The sequence below is a fragment of the Phoxinus phoxinus genome, assembly GCF_949152265.1.
Source record: "Phoxinus phoxinus genome assembly, chromosome: 9".
Lineage (NCBI taxonomy): Eukaryota > Metazoa > Chordata > Actinopteri > Cypriniformes > Leuciscidae > Phoxinus > Phoxinus phoxinus.
The window spans coordinates 28,978,071-29,001,452 of record NC_136884.1 but is presented as its reverse complement, the minus strand read 5'-3'; the positions used below and the strand labels follow the sequence as shown (position 1 = coordinate 29,001,452).

General features: G+C 38.5%; 1 protein-coding gene across 1 annotated transcript; it reads left to right on the top strand.

Moving 5' to 3' along the window:
• The first annotated feature begins 11,742 nt into the window (after nucleotides 1-11,742).
• LOC307003765 (tripartite motif-containing protein 16-like) lies at nucleotides 11,743-23,246 on the top strand. Its single transcript, XM_079622551.1, has 6 exons — nucleotides 11,743-12,398; nucleotides 16,469-16,564; nucleotides 16,650-16,883; nucleotides 17,252-17,411; nucleotides 20,691-20,738; nucleotides 20,971-23,246. The coding sequence occupies exons 1-6, from the start codon at nucleotides 11,826-11,828 to the stop codon at nucleotides 21,504-21,506; spliced, it is 1,647 nt and encodes a 548-aa protein (XP_079478677.1). The 5' UTR covers nucleotides 11,743-11,825; the 3' UTR covers nucleotides 21,507-23,246.
• The last annotated feature ends 136 nt before the right edge of the window (nucleotides 23,247-23,382 follow it).

Here is a 23,382-nt window from a genome sequence, read left to right as displayed (position 1 = left end):
TGGAGCAAGATTATGAATAATTTTGTACATCAGGCACACATCAGTATAAAATACAAAATTATTAAAACTTAATAAATGTAACCTATTCAAAATAGTACAATGATGGTAGTCCCTTGGTTTTTTATCTAACACTTTCATGATTTGTTTATGAAGGGAGTACACAGGCTTAAGTGTACAGTTGGTACTCAACCAGAATAATACTTTTACCTAAAATTGCGGGTGTGTATTTGCTGCCTTTGACCACTAAGAGGCGCTACAATCGCAGACTTTGAAAAGTGTCAGTTTATTTTCTCTATTGCGTAATCTGCCGCCGCGCCGCGGCTCATTGAGTGATTGAAATGTGGTAACAGATCAATTCAAGTGAAACATGTAGTTCAATGAATTCATATAATCACAATACTGAAATAAAATATAATACATTTAATAAATAATGAAAACATTTCAACACAAAACATTGCAATAGAAAAATATTAGGCTAAATCAATGAGGCTTTGCAAGAGCATAAAGACGTGATGTTAACAGCGGTCCGATGATAGTGCAGTGGACAACGCAACAGCACGAGCTTCACGACGCTTCAAACGATGCGAGATCGAATCTCAGCCTTGGCTGACAGCATTAGTGTTTTACCCTTCTTGATACTTAGATAGGTAACTGTTTATTAAAGTCAAGCATTTTGTTTAATTATCAATGGCACATTACAACATAAATTTGCTACTTTCCAGTAGAGCCGCTGCACAGACGACAAAACTGATGAAGGAAGATTATCAGCCGATCGCGTCAGAAAATGAAAATGATAGTCTTTAATCTGCTAAATTGTTTTGTGAATTATTCACGAAATTGAGATGACTGACATTGATACGCCATAGCGTTTATTTATTTAAAACAGGGTTGCATCGAGTTAGAGTTTATTTTCTAAGTAAGAAACAATCTTATTCTTGCGACATTTTAAATTTGTATTGCCAAAGAAATTGCAGCTAAATAAACAATTAAAACAGTAGGCTAGTCTACAAAACGAAAATAGCAACATAAATTAAGATCATGCGTTTTTCTTTGCTTCTCTCTCGCGCTGGATCTCTTTTATTTTAATTTATTTAGTCTCCCTGCACTGCGTGTGCCGGGTCTCTCTCGAAATTAAACATTTCAGGGTTAAAACACATCATACAGCTGATAATACTGTATGTCGCTGTGTGGCATCCATACAAATCACGAAAAAAAACCTAACAAATGAGCCTTTGTTGCTCCAAAGACAGAATGCCTGGTTGAATTCACCTTACAATAAAACGAGGTGGATCGCGAATAAAAGAGCTCTGTATCTGCTGCTCACATGCATTCGTTTAGTTGGCAACGCATTTCGTCAATAGTTCATGTTTAGATAATGCCAGATTATTGACAAACTCACTGCTCAAACATGTTAAAACTCTACAAAACCAGTTGAAACAAATGGGTTGAACACTTCAACTGAAATTGTATGTGAAAAACCAACACATAAAACAATACATAAAACTACAATATTTATAATTTAATAGGATATAGGGCCTACATTTGGACACATCGAGAGAGTTATCTTTAAAGGTATTTTGCCTTTGCCTGGTCATCAGGCTTAGGCTACTCTCCATATGAAAGACAGAACATTAACACCTCCTGAACCCCCAACCCCCCACAGGCTATCTGAGTTTGAGACCGACTTAAAACGAAGATTCACACTTAATTCTAGACATTAGCATTAGGCTATTAAAGTGTTGATAATGAAAGAATTTAATTATTTAGGCTACATATATTTCTGTCATAAAAGTTTATTACTAAACATTTAATTATTTCAATAATGGAAGAAATAAAACGCTACCTCGGTTTGGGCCAGCTTTTTCCAAGCAAAACTAATACCCAGGGGGGCAAAGGGGGTTTAGCAGACATGGGCTGCTGTAAAAGGTTGTCACATAAAAATGGAATCTATGATGTCTGAGGATCACAACCTGGGTGGACAACACGGTCAACAAGCAGCTGGAAACTTGTAATTAGGGTCAAAACAATGCTACCTCAAATTCTGCTTTAACTCTGCTTTAAAAACGTTTAATTATATTCATGAATCCTGAGCCATATCTCCCTGATACTTTATGCTAGAAACAAACTGAGCACACCTTTCAAAAGAGTGGAAGATAAGCTTTCATACGATGCCTTGATTGTACATGTAATTAGAATGTAAGAGTTAACAATGCCTCTTAACCCTTGTTCAAATTCACTACCATTTCGTTATGTACTTTAAACTGCTGTATAAATGTATCGGATAAATAATTTTTTACATTTTTTTTTGCATAAATCTATTAATCAACCTCAGTTAATCAAAACTACTAAATGTTTTTTTTTTTTTTTTAAATCAGGATTTTAACTCTTTAATTGTCAAATTCATAAATGATGTCACTGATTTGGGGGAAAGAACACACAAAATTACTTATTTTCAATATAAAATGTGATTGTGGACTGGATTTGTTTAACCTTTTATCACAGTCTTGGACAGGTCAAAGATTAGAAACAACATTGGTTTTGATGCATTGATAGTTTTTGTGCAGCATCAGATTTTAACTTTTTCTCCCTCATTTACTGTTCGTGGCTGTTTTTGCCCCATGGACTTCCATTATAACCACATTTTTTGATTGCAAAGCCATGACACCATATAATCATGCATTTTTGATTGTTGGTGGTTTTCCCTGTTGGGAAGAGGTAAAATTTGTCATTTTTACTGTTGATAACCAGGTTGCACCATTAACCCTTTAGATAGGCCTGTGCAAAAAAAAGCTTAGTTTCTGGCTTTTACATGGAGTTATATGGAGTATAATAGCATAATAAAGTGTGTGTGTGTGTGTGTGTGTGTGTGTGTGTGTGTGTGTGAGAGCGAGAGAGGGAGAGAGAGAGAGAGAGAGAGAGAGAGAGAGAGAGCGCGCGCACGCGCGCATTAACTCAACTTGATGCGTCTGAGAAAATCAAAACATCCACCTCAGCTCTCAGAACTACATGGAGTAAACAAAAACAAAGTACGGTAAGTGTAATCTGCTGCCTTTTGATGGTGAGAAATGAAGACTAACCAAAAACAAAGCAAGTAGATTTGAACACTTGCATGCAAGCCTGCTGGTCATTTGATGGTGAGAAGAGCAGCAAGCAACATGAGAAAACAACTTGCAGTGAAGTTTTAGTTATGCAGCCTGATCCCCTCCAGTTGTCTTCTCCCTCTGACACCACAGACTCAGGAGATTTGGATGTGGCACCCTCATCATCCTCTCTAGCTTCCACTAAAGGCGAGGAGGATTCGGAGGATCCTGGATCTGGGTGTATTTGGAGAAACGGCGAAGTGTGGTTTTCCACCAACGCGGAGACAACTCCCTTTCTTCAGCCTGCCAGAGGCGTGACTCCAGGGCCGACGCGCTATGCCATCGGAGTCCACCCCGGTCCAGTTTCTCATTGTGCGGCACCCATGGAGGTTGTTCATGCTGACAATGAGGTCATTCATCTCCTCCGTAAAAAACAGATTGAACACAGAATCGATGTTCTGGACCCTTGCGAAGGCATAGCGCGTCGGCCCTGGAGTCACGCCTCTGGCAGGCTGAAGAAAGGGACATACTTGAGGCAGATCATTAATATTAATACTAAATATTAGCAGCCATATCACCCTGTAGCCCAAGACTGGTTTCCCACTGAAGCAATGCGGGGCTGAGCCTGGTTAGTACTTGGATGGGAGACCTCCTGATAAAACCAGGTTGCTGCTGGAAGAGGTGTTAGTGTGGCCAGCAGGGGGCGCTCACCCTGTGGTCTGTGTGGGTCCTAATGCCCCAGTGTAGTGACGGGGACACTATACTGACAAAGAGCGCCGTCCTTCGGATGAGACGTTAAACCGAGGTCCTGACTCTCTGTGGTCATTAAAAATCCCAGGATGTCTTTCGAAAGAGTAGGGGTGTAACCCCGGCATCCTGGCCAAATTTGCCCAGTGGCCTCTGTCCATCATGGCCTCCTAATCCTCCTCCTATATATATATATACTAATTGGCTTCATCACTCTGTCTCCTCTCCACCAGTAAGCTGGTGTGTGGTGGGCGTTCTGGCCCAATATGGCTGCCGTCGCATCATCCAGGTGGATGCTGCACATTGGTGGTGGTTGAGGAGATTCCCCCCTTCTATGTAAAGCGCTTTGAGTGTCCAGAAAAGCGCTATATAAATGTAATGAATTATTATTATTATTATTAAATAAAATCGGTCCTAAAATTGACCCCTGAGGAACCCCCGTAGGACAGCTAGCAAATAAAGAGCATTTATCAGCCACTCTTGTGCATTGACTTCTATTACTGAGGTATGATTTCATCCACATCAAGGCAGCATCTGATAAATTAAAATTCTGAAGTTTTGACATTAAATAGTTATGATTCACTGTGTCAAATGCCTTTAAGTCTAAGAACACAGCTCCAACAACACCACCTTTTGTCAAGTTGACTTCTAATTTGTTCGAGAAAATAACAATTAGCAGTTTCAGTAGAATATTTTTTTCTAAACCCAAATTGCATTGGGTGTAGATTCACTTCACTTTCGTTTAAATAAGATTTATAAGTTTTATTATTGATTTATAAGTTTTAAAAAATCGTACATCAGTATCATAAACATCTTTAGACCTAGATCCTTTTAAATTATCAATTATTTTCAATACAATAGATTCTGAGACATTTTCAATAGTGAAGACAGGCGTTTCATTGTTTATGGGTTCTAGTACTCCAGATCTAGCACCACATTTCCTAGCCAGACACTGTACAGAGTTCAAGAAGAAGGAATTAAAGATTGTAGCTATTTTTTCTTTATCTTCTATTCATTTCGATTGGTCCCGTATAATCCAATTTTGAACAGTTTTATTCTCCTTCTCTATAATTGTATCAATATTTTTCCAAATTAATTTACTATTTCCTTTAGAATCCTCAATTATTTTAATAAAATAATTAGCTTTGGCCTGTCTTAATTCTTTTACTACTTTATTGAGCAAATTCGGGAATTTTCTCTTATCATGTGGTAATCTAGATTTAAGAGCAGCCTTTAATGTCAAGTCTCTCTGCTTCATTAGCTTCCAGAGCTGTTCATTTAACCATGGCAGATGTACTTTACTCGAGTAAGATATATTTTTACTAAATTCATTTTTAGTCGTATTAACTCTATCCATCATACAAATAAATGCTTGTTGTATATCACCAGACTGCATAACATCATTCCAGTCCAGGTGCTTTAATTTCTCCTCGAATTGGCCAATTAGGGATTTTGGTATAATATTATACCAAATAGCTTTTGCCTTCTTGTCTGTATAAAAACCTTTTTTTGTCAACTTTCTTACAATTAAGGTCAGGTTGTGGGTCTGACATACCTGTTCCCAAATTAAATGATTTTGTAATTCTTTCAGGTTTATTAGTAAAAATTAAATCTATCTGACTTTGTGTTGATTGAGTAATCCTAGTTGGGCCAAGGATCATTTGTGTAAGATTCAACTGATCTGATATACTTTTAAGTTGATATCTCTTAGCTTTTTCCACCCAGTTTAAATTAAAATCACCTAAAACAATTAATTTATTTTTTTTGTACCAATCTCCTTTAGTACAGATTTCAATTTATCATAAAATTGATTATTCACAGACTAAAAAAGACACCCATTATCAATTTTATTAGTTGTAGCTGTGTTGCTTACATCAATGTTTTTCCTTTTCTTTTTCTTTTCAGTTTAAGGTTTTAAATTTTAACAGTATCAAACCCAAGCTAACTTAAGAAAAACAGTTTCTTTTTGAAAAAACAACAACAATTTAATTACAAAACGGACAATTTTAAATTAAACACTTAAAATGAGACATATTTTCAAATACAACAGATCAGATGGACCTGAAACAAGATAACAATAATAAATGTATTAACATTTTTCACCCATGAAAATTCTGTCATTATTTACTCACTCTCCATGTATAATTTTTTTCTTCTTCTGCTGAACACAAAATAAAATATTTTGACAAATGTGTGTAACCAAACAGTTGATGGACCCCATTGATTTCCATAGTATTTTTTTTTCTACATCAAAAAGTGCAGTGTCCCGTGAGTAACTCTACCGCTGCGTTAACATGTGATGCAAATGTACGTCGAGTTACAGGTCACAGTCGCAGGGTCTATGGTCGGACCATAGTTTGAGGGCCCCCTAGCGGCTTATAGGGAGAGCCGGCTCTGGTTCTCCACCACAATAACACTTTTACCGCTGCCTTTCCCACATAGACAACATTAGGGACGTGTATTTGCTGCCGTTTACCACTAAGTGGCACTATAATCACAGACTTTGAAAAGTTAGAAAGTGAACAGTTCATTCTCAACCACCATTCAAGTGAAACATTGTAGTAAAACGAATTCATAATCACAGTACTGAAATTACTTTATAATTTGCATCGAATTTAAGCAACGTAAACGTTAACACTCTAAGTAGCCCTTAGTTTTTTATGTATAATTAGAAAGGCTATGCTTGTAAACTTGTCTTCTTATACTTTGTGTTCTTTTAATTCATAGAAGATATATTAACTGTAAATTAAGGAGTCAGGAGACGGAGACAAGAACACCCGACTGCATCAAGAATGACGTCAGAGAAAAGGTGTCCATCTCTCCACAAAGACCTGATCTTGATGCTCATCTCAGGGGAAATCTTCAGTTACTTAAAAAGTAACTAGTACTCTGAGTAGTTTTTTAGAAGAGTAATTCTGACTTTTACTTACTTTTTGGACACCAGTACTTTTACTTATATTTAAAAACTGTTAGTATTTGTCTGGTCATGTGATCTGAACATGTCTGTCCCACTCCATGTGAAATAAAAACCAATTTAATGTGACACTCATATGATATTCTTCAAAAACATCTCTCATTTCTGTGAAGCTGGACATTTTGATCAAATGACTGAGTTCAGCTGTGAGAATGAAACCAACCTGTTTGTTCCACAGTTTCTTCATCTTTCACTCTGAAGATGTGAGGATTGAAGAAACATTCACTCTCCTCTTTAATAAAAGCCATCTTTATAATATTCTGTCACGTGGATCACCAGGTGTTTTTCTGTGTGTTTGTCCTGTTTAATAATGAACAGAATTGAGAAAAAATAAATCTACACTAAATGTCTGGGTTTAAATCTCAATCAGATCCTAGTTCAGTGGATGTTTCACCCGCGGTGAGGGTAGGTCTCAGCGTGTTTGTTTGGGCTGAAGCTCGCGAGGTATTTCGGTACCGGAGGTGTAATTCGGACACTGAGTGCACCGGAAGGGCTGCCGATTTTGCATAGTTTGGGCTGTTTAATAATAATCATTTGAAACCGCAAACTGGCAGATCCAGTAGTAATGAAAAGATTTATCTAGAACTGGCATGGAAACTAGCTTTAACTAAACAATTTAATAAAAAATTAAAAAGGAAAAATTAAAATTAAAAATTAATGGATTCAGCTGCAGCGCCATCTCCTGGCGAGACACAGGAATTCATCAGCGTGTGACTCTCACAGTGCATTATGGGTATTCTCTAGCTGTTGAGCGCACATCGGGTGTACACTCGTTATTGCGGTGCATTGTGGGATTGAATGAGTTTACTCAATAACGTCCACTATGGTTTCGGACACCACTACAAAGGGCTGTACCCTCAAATAGTGCCCTTTGCGTTTCAGACGAGGTTCATGTTTATAACCGTAATCTTGTGGGGTTGACTCATTTAAAGCAATGTAATCGTTTGGTTTTAGCCAGGTTTCTGTTAAACACAGCACATCTAGGTTATAATCTGTAATCATATCATTAACTATTAGCGCTTTTGAAGTAAGAGATCGAATATTCAGCAACCCAAGCTTTATCATTTGCTCATTTGTATTATATCTGTTTTTTATTTGTTGAAGATCAATTAAATTTTTAACCTTAGATGGGTTTGAACGTATTTTGGATTTCCAAGTTCGGGGAACAGACACAGTCTCTATATGATGATATCTAGGTGAAAGAGGCTCTATGTGATGGGATTTATCTGACCTTGGTGACGTGAGGCCGCTAGCAGACGGTCGGTTAAGCCAGTCTGTCTGCTTCCTGACCTGAGGCCCAGATTGTCATGTTTTATCTCTAAGACTATGAGCCAAATTACTAGAGAGAAGAGCAGCACCATCCCAGGAGGGATGAATACCATCTCTTTTCAACAGGTCAGGTTTGCCCCAAAAACTTTTCCAATTGTCTATGAATTCTATATTATTTCGTGGACACCACCCAGACAGCCAGCCATTGAGTGAACACAATCTACTAACTATCTCATCACTCCGCCGAACAGGAAGGGGGCCAGAGCAAATTACAGTGCTTGACATAGTACTTGCAAGTTCACACACCTCTTTAATATTAATTTTGGTGATCTCCGACTGGCGAAGTCGAACATCATTAGTGCCGACGTGAATAATAATCTTAGAGAATTTACGTTTAGCATTAGCCAGCACTTTCAAATTTGCTTTGATATCAGGCGCTCTGGCTCCCGGCAAACATGTGACTATGGTGGCTGGTGTCTCTATTTTCACGTTCCGTGTAATAGAATCGCCAATAACTAGGGCACAATCAGAATAATTCTCAGTGGGTGTTTCACTGAGTGGGGCAAATCGATTTGTTATCGGAACGGAAAAGTGGTTTTTTGATCCGCGACTAGAGCGATCTCTCACTGTCACCCATCTGCCCTGCTGCACGGGCTCTACTTCAGCCGGAACCGACTCATGTAAAGAGTTCACTAGGCTAGGCGCATCCAAAATAGTATCTAAAGCTCTAGCACTCTTCTTACTATTCTCGATTAAAGTTTGGATGCGTGTCTCTAGTTCTGAAATCTTCTCCGTCAGCCTGACTGTCTCCTTGCATTTATCACATATAAATCCTATATTGCCGACAGAGAAGGCTATGGTAAACATGTGACATGAAGTGCAGGTGACAATAACAGGAGAAGACATTACTCACCGTGTTTGTTGACTGATTCTTACTCACCTGGGCTTTTATGAACTCAAAGGCGCGGGCGCGCGAGAGAAAAATAAATAACTGAGCGCACGGGTGGTGCGTTAAAAGGCTAGCGAGTTAGCGTGTTGTGCTGACAATAACGGAAGCTAGCAATGTCAGGTTAATCTGAGATGTTGAGTAAGATGTATTTAGTAGTATAAACAACTAGAATTTATAATAAATGATGGTTCAAAACAGAAAGAAATACGAAGCTAATACGAGGCTTAGACGCAGCAAACAAACTCACAGCAGCAGCAGTCACAGCGAGGCAGACAGGAGCAAACATCGTGCACACAACCCGCATAAATACGCCGTCGAGCGCCATCATAACTGTGCTAAACCTATGGGCGGCACGGCAGTGTAGGGAGAAGGATAAAGCCATGCAAGCCAATCAGAATCCTCAGAATCGACAAGAGAGAACCTAAAACCCCGTTTCTCCCAGTTGACACGACAACACAACCGCCGTTTTCAGAAATCTCCACTTTGGCCGGAGTTTTTAGAAATAATCGTTTTCTGAGATAAAAACGGCGTTTTCGTGTAAATGACAGGCCAAAACGCAGAGAAATATCTTAGTTTTCCCATCGTGTAAACGCTAAGTAGGAGCTAGTCCAAGAAGTGCCTTGTAAATGAAACATAGCCAGTGAATGTACCTTCTTGCATAAAGAAAGGGCCATTTAGCTGTATGATAAAGGATACAATGATGTGTCCTATAACCACAACCAGTGAAAAAATGTAATGCACAATGATACACAACATCCAGTTTCTTCAAACATTGGGCAGAAGCATTCATATATATCAGATCACCATAATTTTCTTTAGATTATTATAATCTAAAGAAAAGTGGCTTCACCAGGTAATAAATAATCTGTCCCGACTATTAAACATTGAAATGTGCGATGGGGTTTTGAACTGAATCAACTTAGTTCTGTTCAATATTATATTGAAAGCAATACTATTTAGTTAGTCTGTTATTTTTTGTAGAAGTCAACAAAATCATTATTTTTTCTGATTTGTTCAATGTATGGATTCTGTTTTGAAAAATGTCTTCTGTTGCTATGGCCGGGTATCACTGTCAGTCATCTCAATTACGTGAATGATTCACAAAACAATAATCTTATAGATAAAATTAGATAAATAAAATTAGAAGCAAAAAATAGAAGCCTACATTTTTTTCAGTTCTAAATTTGTACTGTAATTTCAGTATTAGGGATTATGAATTTGTTTAACTGATTCACTTGAATATATCTGATACCAGTTCTCAACGAGCCGCGTCAGATTAAGCAATAGAGAGAATGAACTGACACTTTTCAAAGTCTGTGATTGTAGCGCCTCTTAGCGGTAAAAGGCAGCAAATATTATATAAAATTTTCTCATGAGAGGCTGGTGTGTGTGGGATGCTCTGTCTGGATTTTATAAAGCGGGACACTAGCGCTCTCCCTCGCCCCTCCAGAAAAATCCTCCTCTTGAACCCTGTTTCCAGGTGGGATTAATTTCCCTCCACAGCACGAACGCTTTATAGGCAGATACAGCGACCATGTTGAAGAACAGTACCATCGGCCAGCAAGCAACAATCTGCAATATTACACGCATACACACACATTTAGCATATCTGCTGTCATCAAATGACAGTTCTATTAATTTTATATGCTATTTAGCTTAGAAAAGAAGTTTCAATCAAGAATTAAGATCCCTGAAGGCCATGTGTCATTTCATTCACGACTCGCTTGCCCATGTTTCTCTCATGCTGTGCTGCAGGTTTGCCCGTGTACACTTGCATATTCCAGCAGCTTCAACTTCCTGCATCGCAGGCTGCCCAGAGTTTGATGCCATATTTTGCAGACTTGCTTGGCATGAACTGTTTGAAAAAGCACCGGCCCCTGAATCCAACCAGGCCCTCATCCACAATCACGCTGAGACCAGGATTGTACATCGCTCTCTACACATTTCTCTGAGAGGTGCCAGCTTGTCAGTTTACCTTCTTGCATCTCTTTTTCTTTTGTCATCGAATCTGAAAACCCTCGACAGTCTTTGGAACATTTTCTGGTCCGAAATGTTTTGTTTGTCAGCTATTTTGAGAATAATGGCTGTATGTTGAGTTATTTTCAGATGACAGTAAATATACTGCTATACAAGCCGCATATTGACTACTCTAAAATATATAAAAGTTTCATTTCTTTAGTCCCTTGAGAAGATATACTAAAATGTTTGCTGAAACGTGAGGGGTGTACTCACTTTCGTAAGATACTGTATATAAATAAACTCTTCTATGGGGTTTAAGAAAGGGGGAGTATGGAGGCAGGAATAATACTGACATCCACAGTTGCTCTCTGTCAATCACATTTCTTCCCCTACGGCGTGGTTAAATCCAGCTTCATCCACAAAGATAAAAGTTTGTGGAGTTCGCCTGGCTTCCACCTCCATTACCCTCTAAACTAGAGTTTTACAGTCTTTTACATTATGCATAACCCTGTTTGGTTTCTGAACAGACTCTTACCTGGACAAACTGATAGCAGAGTTCATCACACATTCACTGTTTTAAAAATGTAAAATTGCAATTACCATGTCAACAATGGCAATTTCCTGCACATCTGAAAAGATTCAGGGCACTTTAATTGTGTTTGCTTCTCTGTAACGTATATTCTTTGAATGTCTGTTTAAGGCTGACATCTAGTGGACGTTTTATTATCTTTTGCACACGTCACTCAAACACCGAACCAGGAAACAGGAATCACACGAGTTCAGGGAAAGTGAAACTGAAGTGTAGTTGAACTGTTGTGTGTTTGTGTCTCTGTCTTCATGCAGTAAAATGGCAGAAGCCAGATTTTCTCAGGATGAGTTCCTGTGTTCAGTGTGTCTGGATCTCCTGAAGGATCCAGTGACCATTCCCTGTGGACACAGTTACTGTAAGATCTGTATTACAGACTGCTGGGATCAGGAGGATGAGAAGAGCGTCTACAGCTGCCCTCAGTGCAGACAGACCTTCAGGCCAAGACCTGCTTTAGCTAAAAACACACTTCTGGCTGAAATGGTGGAGAAACTGAAGAAGACTAAATTTGCTGCTGAGTGTTACGCTGGAGCTGGAGATGTGCAGTGTGACGTCTGTACTGGAAGAAAACACAAAGCCGTCAAGTCCTGTCTGGTGTGTCTGAACTCTTACTGCCAGAGTCACCTTGAACAACACGAGAGTTGGTTTAAAGGAAAGAGAAACAATCTGACTGATGCCACTGGACGACTGCAGGAGATGATCTGCCAGAAACACGACAAGATCCTCGAGGTTTTCTGCCGCACTGATCAGAAGTGTATATGTTTGCTGTGTGTAATGGATGAACATAAAAACCACGACACTGTATCAGCGGCAGCACAGAGGACAGAGAATCAGGTATGAACTTACAACTATTGATTAAAAAATAATGTAGACACACTTATGCAGTTTTAATTTCATTAATGAAATCAATGATGAAAAGTGTTCATTTGAGGAAATTTTTTTCCATGACTTAGGCCGTGTGTCTACCAAAGCGTTTTTCACGCGGCGTTCCCATTGAAAACAATTGAAAAATAAAGCCAGCCACGTGAAAAACGCTTTGGTAGACACGGCCTAAGTCATGGAAAAAAATGTCCTTAAATGAATAATGTTTTTAGAACGCCAGGAGCGTAACGAGGTGCTGAGCGAGTATTTAACGCTGAGCGCCCGGCGTTTTTTACAGGTCGCTGAGAGTTGAAGAATGTTCAACTTTGGGTAAAACGCAGCGCTCATCACTGTCACTTTTTAGCCAATCATCCAATCACAGTGGAGGAGGGGCGGGACTAATACCACACGGACCAACGGATATTCTGTATCATAGCAACGATGCGTCTCAACTGAAAAAAAAAAACTGCGCTGCCAAAACGCTCTCAAGCGCCCGCAGCTCGGAGTTTTCAGCAGAGCGCCTAGCGTTTTCAGCTGGGTAAAAATGCTTTGGTGGACACACGGGTATGTTTAGACAACACTATTTTCAACTGAAAAAATGTATCTGTTTTGGTCGTTCATTTACACAACACCAGCATTTTGGGTGGCTGAAGACACAAGCTTTTGAAAACGGGTTTCAAAGTACATGGTTTAGAAAAGGATGCCTTTACCGTCTCCATGTAAACAACAAAACCAGGAATTTGTTTTTTTCTTAATGAAATGACATCTAAGACCGATATTTTAATTCATTTTCACAGATCCGTGTGAACGGGATAATTTTGACAACGTTGTCGTCTGTTTTTAGTACATCGCTGTTGTGTAAACATATCCTAAGACGAGACGATGACAAAACCAACATCCTTAAATGATAATAAATATGATTATATCAACATGCAATATCGTTAACGAAAAAAGAAGACACTAAAATGTAGTTAAAAAATAATAGTGTTCACGCATATCTGCTGTTCACGACAGAAACATCCGGAGCGGATTCAGCGCACAGCGGTGCATCCCTTTTTACAGACAATGATGGAAAGTTTGTAATTCAGTTGGATATGTCAATAAGTAGAGTAAGAGAGAAAAACGAGGAACATATTAGGCCAGGGGTTCCCAAACTTTTTTGTGCCAGGGACCAGCATATTCATAAAAAAATTTCCAGGGACCAGTTGTCAATTTAAATACCTCAATTTTAAGATGCATCGTTTCAAAACATAGCACTGTGTAAAGCAGTAACAGACTATCGTTTATTTGCATGTAGTGAACTAGATGGCACCTAAGGCTTATTGTATGAATATAGCAATCTTTTTAAACTTTAAGACCAGTTCACAAAATGTTTCCCTTTTCTCACATACAATTAGGCCTATTTCAAAAGCAACTCCCATAGCACTCCACTCACTAACACCGTGTCCTAACCAGGCACGATGCGATAAGATCCAGTGACAAATAATTTTTCTGTCCGAACCATAATCTATTTTTTGTTTTGAAAGATTGTTTATATTTCTTGCATGTATCGACTTGTTCTGTTTGTTAATAGTGAAAAAAAAAAATTATAATAATAATAATTTGTCTGTCCACTATACAAATCAATCAAAACCCAGAGCCAATCAGAACAGCGTGTGGGCGGGCTCTTTCGCGGCGAGTGCACAGCACCAGAGTAATCTTGACGGCAATTGCAAGAAAATGGATAAGTAGCTAGTAGCTACATAAATAAATTCACAAATATTACACCACACAGTATTCAAATACATAGGCTACTGAGTTACTAAAACAATTTTTGTCAAATAACTTTGAACGTTCTTGTTTCCATTTGTTTAATTTCAAGATCTGAGGTAAATTATCCATTGTTGCTTTTACAGCTACAAATTATATTCAGTCACATTACATGCTTTTAACATTAAATAAAGCACATAAACAGTGCCTGAGATTATCATTCCCACACTTTGTGTTTGTTCCAGCGCGACGTCGCAGAAAAATAGAAACAGTTTCTAGAATAGAATCGTCGCGTGTCGCGGGTGGTTAGGACAAAAACTCTGATCAACATGGAAAAGACGCATTTTATCGCGTGTTGCGTTGTGTGTAGTTAGGACACGGATTGTTTTGACGGCTTCATTGCAGAGTATTTCACCACAAACAACACAATGGATTTGGTGCCACAGAATCGCCTGTTGACGTAAATCCATATCTAATATATGAGGCATCGTATTACGATTGAAGCTTGACCTGCTTTTCCTTTTCGAGTTGGTCATCGCCCTTTCTTTTACACGAAGAGTCCGCAATGAAATGGGCCATGGAAGTTGGGACCCGATCATCTCTCCACATAGTTCTTTGCCACTTCACGTGCTCCGCGCTTTAAAATCCGGTCAGATACCATATGTCCAGAACCAATGAGACGCTAGGCAATGGCAAGTCGCTCAAAGAAACACATTTTTATTTATTTATTGTTTATGTTTTGGACATGTCATAACACTTAAAAAATAATTTAAAAATGACAATTACTATAAAAAAAACAAAAAAAAACTTGTAATATTTCAAGGCCCGGTACAAGCGGGTTCACGGACCGGTTCACGGAACTCTACAGTATATAGATCACGGAACTTCTGCACACGTGTAATTTGGATTAAAATTAAATTGTATGTTCAAGTAACAACATGAATTGTTACATGATTTATGTATAATGAATGGTTCCCTACAATATTACAGGAAGGCGATAAAATAATCACATGACGTTATCTGAACACAAACATCCGAAGTGCGCATCAAGAAAGCTGCCTCAGACAGAGCATGAATAGCCTAATGAATTGAGTTCTCTTTTATGTCTTCTTGTGCTTGAACGGACAAATTCACACATAATTATGTCAAAATGCCCATATCTGCGAGTATCCTTGTGAAATATAGTTGGTTAAGTCTTAAAGGATTAGTTCACTTTTTAAAAAAACTTTTGCTGATAATTTACTCACCCTGGTGTCATCCAAGATGTTCATGTCTTTCTTTCTTCAGTCGAAAAGAAATTAAGGTTTTTGATGAAAACATTTCTCCATATAAATGTACTTCACTGGCGACCAAACAGTTCAAGGTCCAAATGACAGTGTCAGTGCAGATTCAACGGGCTTTAAACGATACCAGACGATGAATAAGGGTCTTATCTAGCGAAACGCTCGGTCATTTAAAAAATAAATAAAAAAGTTTAAGCTTTATAAGCACAAGCGCTCGCCTTGCTCTGTTCTGTGATGCGCGTTCGTGACGTCACGTAAAGCAAGCAAGCGCCGTAGAGCGCCGGAAGTGATCTCTTGCGCGTGTACGTCACTCATTGTTTACACCAGAACCTATGCACAGAACAGAGATTGTAGGTAGGACGGCTAATAGAAATGGTACTAGTTTGCGCTTATCCGGGATGTTTAAACCGATGTAAAAAAATACATTTACGGAAGCTCGCGCAAACTCATCCGGGAGATCACTTCCGGAGCTTTCCGGCGCTTGCCAGACTAAGATACTAGAGTCAGATACAAGAATGATTAGGATCTCTCTTTTTTTTACCTCACTATATGGGGAAATAACCTGATTTAGCCTATTAATAAACACTATTAATAAACATCAAAAAAGAAAAAGACTCGTATATAAAACGAAGTAATAAAACAAGCAAATGAATAAGTAAATAAGCAAGTTAATAATCAAATAAGTAACCCCCCGCCCCCTCACGATAATATTGTGTATCGCCGATCTCACAGGCTGACAGTTGGAGCCCAACACTAGTTCAAACGCTGCTCTGTTTCATCCATCAACACAGATACAGAATCAGAAACAGAATATGAACTCCCTGAGCCCCTCGCAGCATGACCCATATGCTAGGGACCTGTCGTCAGGTGACCTTAACACTAATCGGTGCATCCCTAGTTGAGCCTTTGAACATTTCCATACTAGATCTCACATCAATTAGCTTCATATCAGCTGTTCACATGATAATATTGTGGTAGTATTACCGTCACTGTCATCGGTTTGTCCTTTAGCTCCAGCTGAAGGAGACGCAGAGGTCGTTCCAGCAGAGGATCCAGCAGAGAGAGAAAGATCTTCAGCAGCTGAGAGAGGCTGTGGCGTCTCATAAGGTGAGTCTGGAGAAGAAGAGAAGTTTGACACGTCTCAGTCAGGACTCACTGAAGACACTGTGTGATTGTGATGTGTGTGTAACAGCGCTCGGCACACACAGCAGTGGAGGACAGTGAGAGGATCTTCACTGAGCTCATCCGCTCCATTGAGAGAAGCCGCTCTGAGGCGACACAGCGGATCAGAGATCAGGAAAAGACTGCAGTGAGTCGAGCTGAAGAACGACTGGAGCGACTGGAGCAGGAGATCAATGATCTGAGGAGGAGAGACGCTGAGCTGGAGCAGCTTTCACACACACAGGATCACATCCAGTTCCTGCAGGTAACACAGATCTAGAAGAACAGGGTCATAGTGGACTTGAGCAAGAGACTCAGAGAAACATTTCATGACCGCAGAATGAGCCGTCGACTGAAGTGTTGATCTGTGTGTTCGGTTATTATATCATCATCAGTCAGACTCTCATCTGATCTTCTTCTCTTGAACGAGACGCACTTACAAATGCAGTTCAGCTCTGGAAATCTCTGAGGAAACTTTTCTGAATGATATATTGAGTTTCCAGACAACAACAGTTCAAAACTTCCCTAATATTTAAACTCTTATTTATAACTATATAGCCGCTCAGATCTGGCAGTAGTGCAGGTTATTGAGGAAGTGTGGAGGTGATGAGCTTTGATTTGTGTTTTCTGTAGAGTTTCCAGTCTCTCTCAGCTCCTCCTGAATCTACAGACGTAAATGACAATCCCTTCAGTTCTCTCTCCTCTTTTGATGGCGTGAGAGAATCTGTCCGTCAGCTGAGAGTCAAACTGGAGGATTTCTGCAAAGAGGAGCTGAAGAAAATCTCAGACAGAGGTAAAGTCCTGGAGATTCACCAGCTCTCAGAAATCATCCCCATCATCTCATATCATGTAGAAGTGGTTCCCAACCCGGGGTCGCTAAAGATTTACGAGGGGTCGCCAAGCTCACTCTAGGTTGGAAGATTTTTAATAATTTTTAAAAAAAATACGATAAATTATTTAATTTAGAATATTTAAATAATAGTTTATAAATTAAAAGTGTAGCAATTTCCTTAACATCGCAAATGATCTATCGCGAGGGTGGGAATAGTCATACGCAGCTTTAAAATAAAATAAAAAAGATGCGGCAGCAAAATCAAATATGGCAAAGCGTCAGGTAGAAGAGAGAAATTTATGCGCTAAAAAGAAAACAAGGATTTATTTGGACAGTTATCTCGAAGCATTGAAGCAATGGACAGGGTGAGAATGGGGTGTGTAATCTGTGTTATATTAAGTTATATTAGAATTGAGATATATTTCTATTATAATAGATCTGTGGTGAGAGACTAGCGAGTGAAAGCATGAAGCCCTGCAAATTGAGGAGGCCTCAGAGCAGCAAACACCCACTGACGGCTGGTAAACCCAGAGAACTCTTCCTGAGGAAGAAATAACTTGTTATATCCAACAGGCCCCAGAACATCAGAGATGCTTTCACTAGAGCTGGAAATGAGGAGAATAGACAGGCAACGGTTGCATCATTCGAGTGCGCTCTCCTCATTGCCCAATCAAAAAAGCCGCACACCATCGGGGAAACTCTACTCAAAACCGCATGTGTAAAAATGGCAGAAAATAATATATGGGACTCATGTGGCTTCCAAACCAAAGTTTCATTAGATTGATTACATGATCTTCTAGTCGTGAGGTCAGATGGTTTAGTGTAGTCTGCTGGGTCATTCTTGGGTAGGGTCTGGAACAGTTTAAAAGCCATAATAAATAATTCAGACAAAAGTCCCATTAATCAATTAAGAGATGGCAATATAATAATCTCTGACTCTTTATCTATGGCTCAAGTGTTCTGTCAGCATTTTTCTTCTGTATGCTCTGATCCAATATTAAATGTTTCTTATACTTAGGGTTGCCACCCGTCCCTTAAAATACGGAATCATCCCGTATTTACAAGTAAGATGATGCGTCCCGTATCAAATCAATAAGGGACGCGATTTGTCCCGTATTTTACATTAGGCCCACATATAGTTGAATAAAAACATAAGGATTTTGCAGTATGGATAATACTAATAGCAAATATAAAGACATCAATTTCGTAGTAGAGAAGCTCATTGCGTGATTGCATTTTAGCGTCTTTGTTTCTATAGCGACTGAGTCTCGTGAACATGCGCTGTAAACCTGCACGTTTTTAACCCCTTGTGCGCTGTTCGGGTCTTTGACCCAAAATGACGTTTGCTGAAATAAATAAAACATTATCTTTGTCCAAATGGCGTGAGACTTTGCACGGTTGACAACACTTTCTAGATCTACAATAAAAAATGTAAATCAATTTGAATAATATCTGTTTTTTGTGTGGGGGGAAAAAGTCACTTGTGTTGTTTCAACAAAATGTAATTTTGAAACAACAATAGTTTTTTTTTAGGATTTATAGTTTTAGGAGGATTTCTTATATTTTTTTAATTTAGGCTATATCAACAAATAAATATTTTTTTATACAAAAACAGTAAAAAAAAAAAAAAAGTAAAATTCACTTGATAAAAGACCCACATTTCTAACGTTCATGGATATAGATAATTTGACATGGTTTAGTGTAAGATTTTTGCCCATTTTTAGGAAAATGCCGTTTCAAAAGTAAAGAAATGATCACTTTAGTAGATGGCTGCAGAGCTACACCATTTGCTATTTGACTAAAATACATATTTTCACTTGTTTTTAGTTGGATTCATATCTACATATGAAATCACAATTATAACAATAAAAATTACTGTCAAAGTTAAGCATTTTTTGTACTGACAAAAATCTGTTTTTCAATAATGTTACATTATGATTAGAATCAAATTACATCAACGTCGGAGCTTGTTTAGAAGATTGACAAAATTCATCAAAATCAGAAACAACGCAAAACACACATAAAAAGTGGCAAACTGCAGATGATATTAAAATACAGATGTTTGAAATTGGAAAAAGTCGAAAAGCTCTATGGGGGTGAATGGGTGTCCCTTATTTTGCCACACTGAAGGTGGCAACCCTACATGTGGCTTCCAAACTTAGACCGGTACCTCTTTCCAATAATACAGTAAAAGACAGAATCGACAAGATGGCAAATGATGTTGAGAACACTCTGGTTGAAAAGTTAGTTAGTTTGTTTTATTGAACTAAAAGAAAAATTAAAGGAGTTCCTGAGACTGAACATCCAGAAACTGCTTGACGAAATGACAGACACATTTCTTATTAGAGCTTCATATCTGATATTTTCAGATTCATTTTCAACTGATGACTTTCTGTCTGTCACAAAAACCATGCCGGATATATTTGATTTGGTTATATTATTGTTCTTCTTAAATTAATTAATGTTTGGGGTAAAAATACATACAATAATACATGAATTATCTGATTATTTGATATTCACATTAAGGTATAAAATGGACACATTTGTTTAATAACATGAGGTTATTTCTCTGATTAATTGATAGTTGTCACGACACACACACAAAAGGTTGATAGTTCAAGCGCAGTTTATTCAAGGGTAATCCGTACTCACAAGCAGTCCAGGCAAGGGTCGAAATCCAAAAGGCAATCCAAAAACACAAGACATAAACAAGCAACAGGAACGGAAGTGTGGGGACAATATACAAGGATTCCACACCAAGTGATCAAACAGACAGGCTATAAATAGGCAGACACTAACAAGGTGAGTGGGAACAGCTGAGTGTGATAATGAGTCCGACAAGGGTGATGGGGATTGTAGTCCAATAGTGACTGACACCTGTGGGGGAAAAGGACCTCTAGTGGCTACCCAGGGGACATCACCCAGACATTGTGACAATAGTTTACATTGACAGATTTTAATTTGTTCATCAGTTTTAGAAAAAAGTGGAACCTGTTGTTGGAAATAAAAATATTTATTCTTATGAGTAATTGCATGTTGCTAATTGTCTTCATTTGTTGTTGCAACTACTAAAAACTTAATTGAATGAGTTACTAAATGAAATGTGTCTGCTAGTGTGTTTGATGCGGATGATGATGGGGGGGTCGTTAAAGATTTTGAATGTTAAAATGTTAGAAATGTCTTAGGATCGTTTTGTCTCGACATGATAATCACACTCTTCATGTCTGTTGATTTCCACAGTCACTTTCACCAACATTGTTCCCAGAACCAGGAACGACTTCCTACAATGTAAGTCACTGAGAACACAAGCAGAGAAACTCACTGAGTGTCTTCATGTTCTTCCTGTAGAAGGAGAAAGAAAACACGACAGAAGAGATTTAGAGTTGATCATGTGATGATTTGCACAGGATATCTGGTAAACTGCACTGAGACACTGCAGATATATTGAACATGAAGAGTTCAGCTATAATAAAAGATCAGATTCATAATTCCTGATTCTGATGTGTTTTCTCTCCATCAGATTCTCATCAGTTCACTCTGGATCCGAACACTGTGTATAAACACATCAGTCTGTCTGAGGAGAACAGAGTGATTACTAACACTTACCCAAAGCTTCAGCCGTATCCTGATCATCCAGACAGATTTGATGATGTGTATCAGGTGTTGTGTAGAGAGAGTGTGTGTGGACGCTGTTACTGGGAGATTGAGTGGAGTGATGGTGTGTTTGGTAGTGGTGTGTGTATATCAGTGTCATATAAGAGCATCAGGAGGAAGGGATCGGGTGATGAGTGTTGGTTTGGACGTAATGATCAGTCCTGGAGTTTGTTCTGCTCTTCCTCCAGTTCCTCATTCACACACAATAAGATAGAGACTGATCTCCCAGTAAAGTCCACCATCAGGAGAGTAGGAGTGTGTGTGGATCACAGCGCAGGAACTCTGTCCTTCTACAGCGTCTCTGACACAATGAGCCTCATCCACACAGTCCAGACCACATTCACTCAGCCGCTCTATCCTGGGTTTAGTGTTTATTATAAATCATCAGTGAAACTGTGTTGATGAATGAGAACAGACTGTATAGAGACTCTACCCATAATGCTTTGAGCTGCATGATAAACCAGTAACTGTGAGATGTGTCAGGGCTGCCAACTCTCACGCATTGAGCGTGAGACTCACGCAATTGACCGTTTGCAAAAGCCACGCCCCTTAGTTATTGTTACTACGCCCGTCAAATAATTGAGAACCAGACACATGGCTAATGGCTGGGTTGAGCTCCACACATTAAGTGATTGGTTTTGGAGTAATGCAGCAGACATATCCTCCAGGGCACGACAGAAAGTATAGACAGAATAGCGCACGGGAGCACATGCACTAAACAGTTTTGTAAAATTATATATCAATCATTTTTATTTAATCATTTATCATTTTACAAAACTGTTTTGCGCATGTGCTCCCGTGCGCTATTTCCGCCACAACACTGCAATCAGAGGACGCGCTGAAACATCAACTCTCGATGCTGTTCTCTTCACTCATAACTCGTAGCCGACTGAGAAGGATATATTTGTGTAAATAGTTGTGCAACTGCGCGAACTTTGTTTTGAAGTTTAATGTTTGAGTTCCAGAGGAATTTGTGACTGTGTTCCTGTTCAACCACATCAAAGTTTCGTAATTAGTAAGTCCGTGCTTTTTCTCTTTTTTTCCTCTCGTTTGCTGACTGATGAGGGGGCCGCAGTGCCGTAGTGAAACGGTGTTTGTACATGTAGCCTATTTTTTTATTATAGTTGCAAGCAATCATAAAATACAGCATATGAAAAATTTAAAAAAAGGTGAGAAACGGACCTCAATGTTTGGCGGAGGTCCTTCTCCTTAGTTACAGTTGCTGAGCTAGGATGGACGAGAACCGTTCGAGGGCGGGGTTTTGCGAACGGTCAATTGGCCCCTTTTCACACGCTCTCACGCCACACATCCATTTTCTAAAATCGCGGAGCAAAGAGGACACTGACAACGACAGACAAGACAGAGTAGGTTACTTTTGATATAAAATAAATGACCAGCTCTCAGATTATGTCAATTTTATTACGCAATTCAAACAATAAATACCGTTTTGGCGCTTGTAAATGTGACGTGACAGATCTCTGTAGCGCCTCAGTTCAAGCGGCACGTGAACCGATCAACTCTAACTCTTCTTTACTATTAGTAAATAAACCCGAACTTACCGAAATGTATATGCCTCGGATCAATCAGTGATAAGAAGGTAAGAAGTCAATAAAACAGGTCGGCTAGAACAATGTCACATAAGTTACTTTTACATCAGGAAAGCAATTTAATGACCATTTATAGGCTGGAAAAATTAGCTATAGAGTTTTGCTATATATGTCCACTATATTAGGCTACATATTATATTTTTACTTATATCAATAAAATATTATAAAGTTGTTATTATAATAAAGAATTATATTTTATACGCATTATATTTCATTTAATTTGTTATTTTTAACCTGTAATAAAAATGGCCTAGGGCTCTCTGTTTACAGCATTAGTGATTTATTTTTTAACAAGTATCTACTGTAACTAATAATTATCAAAATGAATCGATATTGTCAAGCAATAATAAATACAGTAACCTGCCAGTAATTGTAACCATGCAGCCAAACATTGTAACATGTTGTCAGTAAACTTAATAAAAATGAGTTACCAAATGTTTTGACAATCACAACTTATTGTAATGCAAGATGTATTTATTTTTCTAACATTTAAACTTACACCACATTATTAAATTACCCTTTGACTTTATGAATACACATAAATGACAGCTTAATGATATTTTATATTTTTTTGTGCATTTATTTAAAGACTGCATGTATAATTTTTTTGTCACTGGTGTTACCTTACTTCTTTGTCAATATTAAAGGTTTTTATGAAATATTATATTCTA